The sequence below is a fragment of the Arachis stenosperma genome, chromosome 10, assembly GCF_014773155.1.
Source record: "Arachis stenosperma cultivar V10309 chromosome 10, arast.V10309.gnm1.PFL2, whole genome shotgun sequence".
In the NCBI taxonomy this organism is placed as follows: Eukaryota; Viridiplantae; Streptophyta; class Magnoliopsida; order Fabales; family Fabaceae; genus Arachis; species Arachis stenosperma.
The window spans coordinates 11,910,757-11,923,369 of NC_080386.1; the positions used below are offsets into that span (position 1 = coordinate 11,910,757).

The 12,613-nt window shown below is 29.0% G+C and overlaps 1 protein-coding gene and 1 long non-coding RNA gene across 2 annotated transcripts; both read left to right on the forward strand.

Annotated features, from left to right (window-relative positions):
• Window positions 1-845: 845 nt before the first annotated feature.
• On the forward strand, window positions 846-1,840 carry LOC130956425 (uncharacterized). Its single transcript, XR_009077101.1, has 3 exons — window positions 846-1,080; window positions 1,222-1,359; window positions 1,528-1,840. It is a non-coding gene; the product is annotated as an uncharacterized LOC130956425 (long non-coding RNA).
• Window positions 1,841-1,851: 11 nt separating this feature from the next.
• LOC130956424 (probable E3 ubiquitin-protein ligase XERICO) lies at window positions 1,852-3,462 on the forward strand. Its single transcript, XM_057883463.1, has one exon. It carries the CDS (start codon window positions 2,841-2,843, stop codon window positions 3,267-3,269), a length of 429 nt encoding a protein of 142 aa, XP_057739446.1. The 5' UTR covers window positions 1,852-2,840; the 3' UTR covers window positions 3,270-3,462.
• The last annotated feature ends 9,151 nt before the right edge of the window (window positions 3,463-12,613 follow it).

Here is a 12,613-nt window from a genome sequence, read left to right on the forward strand (position 1 = left end):
TTTTGTAAAAATATTATATATACATAAAAATTAAATACTAAATTAATTATTATGTAATTATGTATAAATATTATTTAACTTATTTTAAAGTCTAAATTATACTCTCAATTTAATTTTTTATTTTAAGTACTTATATAAATGATATTATTTCTACTCATTACACTATTTTTTATAAAGTAAAAAATTTATAAATTTAAAATTGATATAAAGTAAAAATAATATATATAAAATATTATATATAAAATACAAAGATATACATAATGGACACTCAATATAATTTGATAAAATAATAGATAAAAAAGAAGGTACATATAAAAATTGTATTGCATGGAAACAATGATAAAAAAAGCAGTAATGTATAAATAATGGGACACAGAAATAATTAGTAAATCGAAGCAATGGGTGTCAATTCACAAAATTATCAAATTGAATCCATTAGTTTCGAATTATTTTAGATATTTTTTTAGTTGGCTAAATTAAATCTATTGAATTCTATTTACTCTTACTTATAAATCAAAGTAAATTTATTTGATTTGCTATCATTTTAACATACATTTAAATTGAATCTATTTGATTCGATTTTTGTTCAGAATTTTTGTTCAACAATATTTTTCACCTAATTCGAATTCATTAGATTCAATTTACTTCGTATTATAATAAATCGAATTAAGATGTGCTTTGAAATTTTGACATTATATCTTTTAGTTTAAAATATTTAGATAATATTAATATATATTTCGTTTTTTTTGTGACTGATATATATTTCGTTTAATGAGGTAAATTGTCTAAGATAATATATATATATATATAATATTTCTAATGATCTGACATTACGGATACACACTCATAGCATATAAATAAAATTGTAGTTTTGGAAACGGGATAAAAGAAGTCTTTCCCCCTCAAATATGCACACTCATCGGTTCGCTCTAGTCCCTTTACCTCTCTAGTAACCACTTCACCAGCCAGATTTCGGTCGCTATGACGGACAATCTCTGCTCTACGCTTGTCCAACTCGATCTCGTCTTGCTCGTCTCTCGTCTCTCGTCTCGTTGGATATATTGTCTAACAAATTCTTCGGTGAGTTACCGATTGAGATTTTCTTGAGTTCGATATATTGTCAAACAGATTTTTCAGTGAGTTACCGATTGAGATTTTCTTGAAAATGGAGGGGCTGAGGAGCTTTCTGTTGAGTTTAACCAGTTCGAAGGATTGTTTCAGGAATCATCGGCAGAGATGGTGTGTTTGGAATCGTTGGATCTGAGTTTAAAAACTTCTATGGTATAATTTCGAAGTGGCTGTGTCAAGATCCTAGGAATCGTTTGAAGGAACTGTTCATACAGAATAATCACTTTACAGGTTCTATTCCATTCTATTCCATCCACTCTTAGCAACTGTTCCAACCTAGTGGGATTGAATTTGAGTTTCAACTACCTGAATAGAAATATTCCTTCTATTTTAGGATCATTCTCTAACTTCTGAGACTTGATCATATAGCTGAACTTGTTTCCTCATGAAATTTTGCAGGAACTGGGTAGCATAAAGACGCTGCAGAATTTAATCTTGGACTTCAATAAACCAACAGAAAGTATTCCTGGGATTTAAGCAACTGCACACAATTTAATTGGATTTCTCTTTTGAACAACAGACTCACGGAGGAGATTCCTCTGGATTGGAAAGCTTTTGAATTTGACGATCTTAAAACTTAGCAACAACTCATTCTTCGACAGCATTTTGATGGAGTTGGACAACTGCCACAGCTTGATTTGGTTGGATCTCAACACCAATAAGCTGACCGGAGCAATCCTGCAGGAGTTTTTCAAATAGTTAGAGAAGATTACGGTAAATTTTATCTTTAAAGTAAATTTTAACTCGAGTGAAATAGTAATTTTGAAAATTGAAAAAAAAAAATCCTTCGTCAAATGTTACGGTTGCACCCGTAATGTCAGGTATCAAACTTTTTTGTTGAGTCCAATTGAGATCTATTTATTTATTTATTTATTTATTCCAAAAAAACATTAACTTTTTACCCGTTCAAAGTGAATTTTAGAGTCGAATCATAATATTGTAATATATAATAAAAATTAGGGTAGAGTATTTCATTTAATTTTATCTTTAAATTTTTTATTTATATTAAAAATGTTTTTGAATGTTTTTAATTTTACGCTTAATTTTTAGATAAAATTAAGTTTATTATCTAATTTTGATATAAATAAAAATATTATGTATAAAATAAAATAAAATTAAATATTAAAAATATTATTTTTAAAAAAATAAAAAAAGAGATATGTACTCAAAAAATCATTTATACCAAATTTTATTACTAAAAAAAGATATTAGTTTTCATATATATTTTTCTAAAAGAACGGATACATACGCGGACCCATCAGCGGAGATCAAGAAACTTCGTTGTGTGTGAAGCAGCTGAAAGGCTGTGATCGATGCCACCAGTCACAACCACTGTGGCCACCGCGTAGCCTCATGGACACGTGGCCTCCTATAACTTTACCCTCCTCCCTCCTCGTGACACTTGATAGCGCCACATTACTTATTTCTTTTTTAGTTTTCACACAAAAGTCCTTGCTACTTACCATTTCTCAACACGTGTCGCCACGTGTAACATCATTTCCTTGGTTACTCAACTTCGGAACCATGGTTAGGTTAGTCTCATTCTAGTTTAAGAAATAAGAACTTATATAAATAGAATGCGTCTCACGATACTATTTATATCATGTTTTTCTCATTTTTGTCAATGCATAGTGCTGTAGTGATAAATTCACAGTGAGTAGTGAGTGACTTCGCACTTGTTTTCCTTTCTCTAATTTCAAGCATTAACAACAATGGGTCTCTCAAATTACCCGTGTGCTGCTGAAGGGGTGATACCTTTAATTGTGATGAACACGGTTATGTCTGTTGCTATATTGAAGAACATGTTTAGATCGGTGCTTCAAGCTGTTGGTGCCACCAGTTCTTCAGATACCACTTCTTCAGATTACCCAACGTATATTAGCATGTTTGAAGACACAACATCATGTGAAAGTTCGGGTTGTTCTAGGCCAAGAAGGGTGTCCATAACACAGTACAAGTCATTGTGCCACAACAACAATAATAAGAGTGTTATGGTGGAGTGTTGCGTGTGCCTCACAGGGTTCGAAGCGAATCAAGAGGTTAGCGAGTTGCCTTGCAAGCATTTCTTCCACACAAGCTGCTTAGACAAATGGTTTGACAACTGGCACACCACTTGCCCTTTGTGCCGTTCGTTCTCCTAGACTACTAATTAGTATTAATGTTATGTCTACTTTCTCAATTAGGCAACATGTTTAGCTAGTTAGTTATGGTTTAATCAACTATAGAACTTATATACATATGTAGTGAGCTCTCTTACTTTTTGTCTGTTTAATTTGTTTACCCCTTTCGAAGTTAAGCTTTTTTTAATGTATTTTCGGTTTCTATTTCGAAACACGGATCACGCTGCTTTGTTGCTTGATTTGCTTAATACCAATTTTAAAGCTTGCGTGCTTGAACTCAATATAGCTTAAATAATTTGGTGCAATGTGAATTTCTATGGTACATAGTATTATATAGTATAGTTTTTTTTTTTTTTTAATTTTTCTTTGGCAGAAATTGTGTTATACTGTAGTTATGTATATGCATTATTATTATGTCGTGTCAGTTTATCCGTCGCGACCTTCTCTGTTTTTAGGGCGGGTACTAGGGAAGTGACGTACCTAAGGGCGGGAGCGGAAAATAACTTTTTTTATATAATTTTAAATAAAAAATAGAAGATTAAAATAAAGATGGAAAATACGAAATTATAATATAATTTGAGCTATAAAATCATCTGATTTAATATAAGCTTTTAGAAGATGATCGATTTATCTAAAACTTTAATGTAAAAAAGTTTCGAGAAAAAATTAGATTTCTATAGTCGGATAGAGTTTGAAGGTTTTACCCAAAAGGATAATATTTCCTTTAATAATTCGGTAATTTATAGTAATTTATTTGTTTTTGTTGTGTGTTGCGAGTTATATATGGTTAAAATATTGTTGATATTTAAATATTTGTTATATAGATGCTACAATTTGGCGTAAGCTTGGATTCACGTTTGTAGATGAAATTTAGTTTGTAAAATTGATTTTGATAGAATAAAAATCATTTGGATAATGTTGATAATTTTTTTTAGATTAATAGTTATTAAAAGAGATATGACATTAAATTATACTTTATTGTTATTTATATTTTTATTTGCAAGTTATTTAAATAAATTTTATTATTCAACTTGTCACAAAAATAAATCATATTTAATGATGAATTATATAAATTATATAAACAGTATGAGATATTATAAAAGAAAATAGAAAATATAAATTTAAATGAAAAATAGAATTATTTAAACATAAGTATAGAAAAAAAATGAAAGTTTATCATATAAAGGTAAATGAGTTTTTAAAATTAAATTATAATACTAAAATAAAGTGTACTTAGGATCATTTAGAAATATTATACAAATTAAAATATAATTAGAGTTTTAATTGTGGTACATGTAATTACCTATGGTTTCTAATAATGTTTTGGACCATATCTATTTCTGCGGTAAAACTTCTATCAATCTGAGTATTATGTTTTCTTTCAAGAATATTTGAATTTTTCTGTTGATCAAATTCAGAATTTGAACGTCTTTTAATAAAATTATGTATAGTCATTATTACAAAGACTATTTAAATTCGAGTTTTAATCTTGAATTTTTAAGAGTGACAGAACGCAGAGTGGGTTGATCTGTGGGTCGAAATTCAATTCTATTTGACCAACTTGTATTATATATTGTGTTATATTATATAAAAAATATATTAAAAGTGAGTGTCGAACCAAAAATTTTTATTTATATAAAATTTTTTATCACTAAACTAAGATTTTTAATTAGACTTATATGTTAAAAATCAATACTAACTCCTACATATACTGACAAACTCGGTTCCAACGTATCTTTTAAAAAAAATTGCGCAAGCAAGACAATCCTTATCTCAACACTCATATATATATATATATATATATATGGGTTTGATTTTGGGCCAATATTTTATTTGGGCTACAAAGCTTCTATGTTTTTATCAATTTTTTTTGTAATTAAGATCAAAAACGAGTTTTTTCTACTGACAAAAATCTTCTTAACATTTTTTTTGGTTATTATCATAGGTTTATAGTTATGTTAAAAACATTAATATAATATATCTAATCTAAATTAGATATATATTAAAAGTATATTTGTCTTCAAAGTAAGGAAAAAAAAGGAATAAAAATATTATTAAACTGATAAATATTATATAATAAATTATACTTATTTCTTAAGATATTTATATAATAAATCTAATTTAAACTAGATAAAGATTAAAAATTAAAAGATATAAAATACACTTGTTTTTCAAATATAAAATTAGAATTATGATAGTATAAAACTAAAAAATATTTTTTGTGTGATTATTTTTTAATTATTATTCTATAACGTATAGTATATAATATCATAAATTTTATACGCATATAAAATTTAATATCTATCTATTTGTTTTTCTTTTTAAATTTTATATTATACTTGCATAGAATTATGAAACTCTACTTAGTGTTGTATTTTTAATATCCGTATTTTTAAGGTTCATATTAGAATATATTTATATTTATTTATAATTTTATATATTATTTTATTATAAAGGATAAAGTATTATTTTGGTTTTTAATATTCGAACTAAATTGTAATTTGGTCCTTAATATTTCAGACGTCCTAGATTTTGGAGCATTGATGATTTATTGTTAGAGTCTGAGGTTTTATTCTAAAAAAAAAATAGAAGGTGTTACAAAAAAATGTTTGTTATATATTTTTAACAAGTGGAAATAAGAAAAAAGTTTCGGTCACGGTCACGTCACTCACTCTATTGATGATTATTAATATCAAATTTAAAGATGAAACAATATTCAATCTCATTAAAATTTTGAGATTAAAATAAAACGTTTGAAACGTTAGGATCTAAATCAGGATTTAGTTCAAATATTGTAGATTAAAATAATATTTTATCCTATTATAAATCTATTATTTTAATTGAATCACGGTTAATTTGGTAAAATTTTTAAACTGATAAATCAATAATTAGATCGATTTGGTTCGAATTTCGAAACCTTGGATTATACTCTTTTTCTTGTTATACCAATATATTTTTTTACCAATATCTTCAATCCACAGAAATTTTGTTTTTGGTCTGAACTCCACGGAAATCTTTTTCTTTTTCTTTTTGTATTAACTCCACGGAAATCTAATCTTATTGTTTTCATATTTTTTTTATTTGGATAGACAACCCTTGGGTTTGAAATCAATTATTAGTTGAAAGTTGGGCTACCAAATAAAAAATGTTCTTCACTTCTTCTGACCCAAAATAGCATCTTTCCCTTTGTGTGCCACGCGTTACTACGTAAATGTACATTAGATGTCAGAAGAAGAAATCAAATGTGTAAAAATTGCTAAGTATTGGAGAATGTCGAGTTTTAAATAAAATTTGGGAAATTATTTGGGGAGAAAAGAAGAAGAAGAAACCAACTGATTTTAATTTGAGGGCAGAACATATACAGAACAATTAATATAAACTCAGGAAAAAAAGCCAAGGAACCAAAAACCCGCATGAAAACCACATACTATTTATATAATGCCACACATCAAATAAAATTATTTAGAGGATACAAGATTTGAGAATTTTCGGAGTACTTATATATATAACTAAGGTAACATTAATGGAGCTACAAACATCAATCACAACGTTTTATTTTCTTGTTTCATGACCATATAATATATATCTAAGATATTTATTCATTTTCTAACCCTTTGCATTTAAAGACTTGAGCCTTGCAAGTTCAATCCTCTTCCGCTCATGAATAATAAACATGTTAGCTTTCTGGTCCACAGTCTCAGCAACATTTTTTATGATCGCCTTAGTCTCTGGCGCAGAGGAGACTCCTTCTGCTGCTGCTACTGCAGTTTTCGGCGCTTCCTCGCTGTTGATTTTGAATGCCACGTGGCCTTTTTGGTGCCGGGGTCGGCTGCTGCTCTTTCGCAGCGCCGGTTCCACCACTTCATGGACTTGGTAATCGTTTGATGAAGGGCACCACCCATTTTGTTTGAGATTTTGGAATAATGACATTTTTTTTTTCTATAGTTCAAAGGTGCATTAGCCGATCTCTTTGAATTTGTGGTTGTGAATGTTAGGGCTTCATCTTGTATTTAAATTAATAATTTCCTGCTCATATGCTAATGGTTTATAGTTTTGAGCACTAGTGATAAGTAGTGAATATGTTGGTGTTATATTATTCTGTTATGATAAGGGTGAATCTAATACTTGCGTTTAGCAAAAGCATTTAATTGTCACAAAGATGGAATATATGAAAAAGAAATAAGAAGGAGTAGCAAGAGGAGAGCGTGTTTACTTAATAAAAGGTACTAATTATTTTTAAATTGGTGAAAACTCAGTCAACTTTACGTAAAATTGATAGTTGAGAGTCGGTAGATAAAAATTTAGTCAAATCAGTTAAATTATCTAACGACTCTCAACGATCAACTTTACGTCAAATAGAATGCATATGAATTTTCACCTTTTAAATTATTTAAAAAATTCTATTTAAAGAATAGTTGGTATTTGGTAAAAACACAAGTTTTGCTTTTTTAAAAGCTACTATTAAGAATACAAACAAGTTAACAAGTTACTTTTAATTTATTCAGCAGATTCATTAACGTTATTATAATCATTACTAGTGAATGATCAGTGTGATATACAGAAGAAAATACTCAAACATAAAAATTTAAAAATACATCATGCATGTATGCAAAGAAAAATATAATATGCACCATAATCAAACTAAATTATGCATACATAAAATAATATCGATCGTTAAATCGAATTAAATTATCATATGTGGATTTTTTTGTGTGAATGAAAAATTGAAATTATTCCTTGTATATTAATTACTAATAATGCTAAGAAACTTTTTCATATCATATTACATAACAAAATAATTTTTCATATTCACTGTACAAAAAAAAAAAAGAAAAAAATTAGGTTCTAAATCTCAACTAACTTGATCTATATTCCTCTTACTTAATGCTAATACAATGATTCACGATATTGAAGTTTCACCTTCAACAATTAATGGACATGCCAACATCACCAAAATTAATGTTGTACTACACACTTTTTTGAACTTCTTAATTCGTCCCCAAAATCACCGATCAATGTTATCAAATTTTATCAATACATTTACACACAAAAAAAATTAAAATTCAACTCCACCCTTGAAATCACCTAAAAGCGGTATAAATACAACAATAAAAATTGATATATGTGACTTAATCCAAGACTCACATGATAAGGTTAGAATGAAAGAAGTGAGAGATAATTAAGTTATACAACAGTTAAAACTGAAAAATAAATAAACAAATAATAATAATGAATAAAATGAGTAAAAAAATGATGAAGAGAAAATAAAAAAATAAAAATATACTTTATATGTTTTGCAATATATTATCACCAGAGATTTGGCACACTATTACTCCCAAAGTTATTATTGACTTTGCCTGAGTAATATCAAAATAGGAAAAATATTGAAACTTGAAAGTATGAAAATATATTGAGAATTTTCAATAACACCTTCATGTAATCAAAGAACTCGCTTGGAACAATCTGGGCATGAGAATCCATGACCTAGTACAATTATATTAGTATGAATTTGTGAACAATGCTATAGAATTCAATACCCAATCAAAGGGACATAATTTAAGTTTACATCAAAAAGAGCTATGATCACGGTAAAAATCGTAACTATAAATAAAGCTATGGTTACATACAATTTTAAAAAAGGAGTGATCATAGAGGCTAAGAGGGGTGAAAATAGAGATTATGGTCATGGTGAAAAAATATGGTCTAAAATGTCAAAATTTAAAAATTGTAACCGTGTTTATAAAAATCGTGGTCATAGATAAAAAATCGTAGTCATAGACCTATGGGCACGACAAAAAATCATGATCATAGGTCCAAAACCGTAACCATAGATTTATGATCACTTTTTTTACTAACTATAGTCACGATTTTTTAGCGTAATTATAAATTTTTTTTTTGGTAATAATGTTAGTTAGCATACATCATTTAGATTATTATTGCACTAAACAAATAATAAATAGACTATATTATGAAAATTATCTCATAATTTCATCTTGCAATATATAATTCAATAAAATGTAAATGTGAACGGATGGTTTCATCATCGGTGACCATTTCCTCAAGATAAAAGTACATTTTGATTAATTTATTACTGACTGCCATTACTAATTTTATTTAAAAAATAAAAAGACAAAACGTTTGTTTACCAACGACAACGATGCCATTACGAAGTTTTATTGAAAAATAAAAATTGATAAAAAATTAAAATGATACCAATGACCACAACATCAATACAATAATGTCCTAAATATTTATATCATTGGTGACTATCTTAGAGATGACTGGACTGCCATTTTTCGTTCTTTATATTATTGACTTGAACAGGCGCCAAATAGAAATGCCTTTCATTTTCACCATCATTCAATTTGATTCTGTTCAAATTTGCAAGTTGTTAAATATAATGTTCTTAAATGGTGGGGATTCACCATTTGCATCGAATCGAATGGTTTGAAATACTATTAGAGCACATTTATTGAAAAGTATTAGAATCATTTACGCAGTTGACACGATAGATAATCAAAACAAAATAGTGTTACCCACTTCTCTTATCATTTTTTTCTCATGTATTATTCCTTCATTAAAAAGTTTTATTTGTTATTAAACTTTTGAAGCTCTACTTAATCAGTTATTTGCCAAAATTGCTATATTTATCTTCTTTGGTGACGACTCACTATAACATTTTTGGCTTAATATAACTTTTGTTTGAAACAAACATTTAATAAAAGTTGTCTTAGATAGACAAAGACAACATTTTTTATGAGGTGTTTTTGAGTAAGACAAAAATAATAAAATTTTTGGCCACTCATAAAATAATTGTTTTTGATATCTAAAAATACATTTACAAAATGTTGCAATATAAAAATTTTAAGACAACATTTTAAAATAAAAATTCAATATGTTATAAGAGTTATAAAAAAAACTGAACAAATAACATTTATAAAAAGTTGCCTAAAATTATTCATAGTTAAAAATTTTAGAAGAAATCTTTTAATCATATTCTCACTTATTATTTTCCCTCCAAATATCTTTTAAAAAAAACAAATTCGTTTCAGCGTCAGTTCATTTAAACAACCAATACCCTAAGCCCTAACATAACCCAGTAACTAACCCATGCACGCACACCCTTTCTCCCCTGCTAGCACTAATCAATTAACCTAACAACGACATTAGCTCGACACGGAGTGCTCTCCTCCATAGCAATGGCGCGATGCTCTTCTCAACGTATGGCGACTGCATGGTGCTATCCTCCACGGTGATAGCGTCGTGCACTCCTCGTTCTACGCCAAACCACCACCGGCGAAAAATTCCTCTCCCTTCTCTTCTCCTTCTTCCTTTTCTTCTCTTTTCTCGCCTCCTCCTCTTCGTGAACCAGAGATGCAGAACCATAGCAACCACTATTCCGCTAGCGAGCTCTGACATAACATGGCAACCACCCCTCCACTGCTCTATTGCTCTAGCAAGACTACAGCGCAGCTGCAACCTCCTCACCCCTACCTTCTTATGTCTCTGTTCTTCAGCTTTCAGGTTTTTGAGAAAATTCATTTTGCTGTTCTCTGATTTAATTCATTACAGTTTACTAAGATTTTAATTATTACTTAGTAATTTTGTTTATTCAAACTAAATTTTGCTGATTAGGTTAATTTATATTAAAATTAGGATTCTCTTATCAGCTTTTGTCTTAGATCATAGGTAATTAAGCATGCTATTATGATTCTTGAGTATGGAATTTCAATTTGTTTGGATTGGCTTGATTATTTTTTGTTGAATTTCAGATTTTTCACGGCTTTTCCACTGAGGTGCAATTTTCTACGCTGGTTATTACTGATTCAACACTTTCTGGTTCTCCACATTGACTCTGGTATTTTTCCCTTTGATTTCTTCATTTTTAATGTAAATTACAGAATGATTAGTTTTTGTAATTTGCTGAGTTAACTAGTTCATATAGAATCGATTATTGGTTTTTGTTTGATTGTTCTGTTGGCCACTTTAATTGAGTTAAATAATTCATAGAGAATAATATAAATTTTATTCTTTACTCCTTTATAGAGAAAGATTGCTTCAGAGGAGTTTGAGGAACATTGGTGAACATTTTAGGACTTGAAGATTGTCATTTGTTGAGCCATGATCCCGTAAAATTTTTTATCTTGTTTATCCTTGTATGCTTTCATACGTATATTATATACCTTTGTGCAGTTTTTTTCATATTGAAAGTCTTTTGATATTTAGTCTACTTTTGGATAACTAATATAATTCTTTCTTAATTTTAATAATAATATTGTTGTATGTCGTCATTTGATGAATTTATATGATTAATATGCATGAATGTTATTATTTACATGCTTAGTTAAATAGTAGTAACAATACATGAATGATTAGGTTTTTCAAGACTTAGAAAAAGATTGGATGAGTTTACCAAGAGATAAAGTTGCGTTTAGTAACAGTGTCAATGACTTCTCAGACTTTGCTTACTCTATCAAAAACACGCAAAGAAAGGAAATCTTATGCCCTTATGCAAAGTGTTATAATTTCTTGTGGCACCAAAGGCAAACAATTTATATCCATTTGATTGCCTTTGAATTTGTTAATGGTTATACGAGATGGATTCATCATGGGAAAAGCGTAGTCAGCATGGATGTTGATGGCAATAGTGATAGTGATAGTGAGAGTGAGACTAACTCATATGATGATATGGAGGCCTTGTTGAACAATAGATTTAGGGATGTGGCACAAGTAGAAGTAATAAAAGAAGGTCTGAATGAAGATGCAAAGACATTCTATAACTTGGCTGAAGAAGCTAGCAAAGAACTATATCTCAGTTGTAAGGGATTCTCTACGTTGTCTTTTACCATTTGACTATACTTATTAAAGTGTCCACATGGGTAGAGTAATGCCTTTTTTGCTTCTCTCTTGGAGTTGCTAAAAGAGGCTATTCCTAACTTGAATATTACTACTTCTTTCAATAAAGCCAAGACAATGGTGAGAGATTTAGGTCTACTTGACTATAAGAAAACTGACGCATGTCCGAACGATTGCATGCTATATTAGAAAGAGCACGAGAAGGAAACATATTGTCATAAATGTGGTGCATCTCGTTGGATTATGCATCCTATAGTTGAAGTTTATGTTTTGCCTTCCAAAAAATCTCACAATGTTTTTGTGAAAACATTGCAACACATTTCCTTAATTTCAAGGTTTCAAAGACTATTCATGTGCTTAGCAACAGCCAAAAGCATGAGGTAGCATGACGAGGAATGCAAAAATGATGAAAAGTTAAGGCATCCCAGGGATGGCCAGTCATGAAAGGACTTTGACAATCGTCATACAAATTTTTTTCTCGATTCTCATAATGTGAGACTTGGATTGTC

What these genes read in the sequence shown, in the direction of transcription:
- LOC130956424 (XM_057883463.1), top strand. Translation starts at nt 2,841, where the DNA reads ATGGGTCTCTCAAATTACCCGTGTGCTGCTGAAGGGGTGATACCTTTA.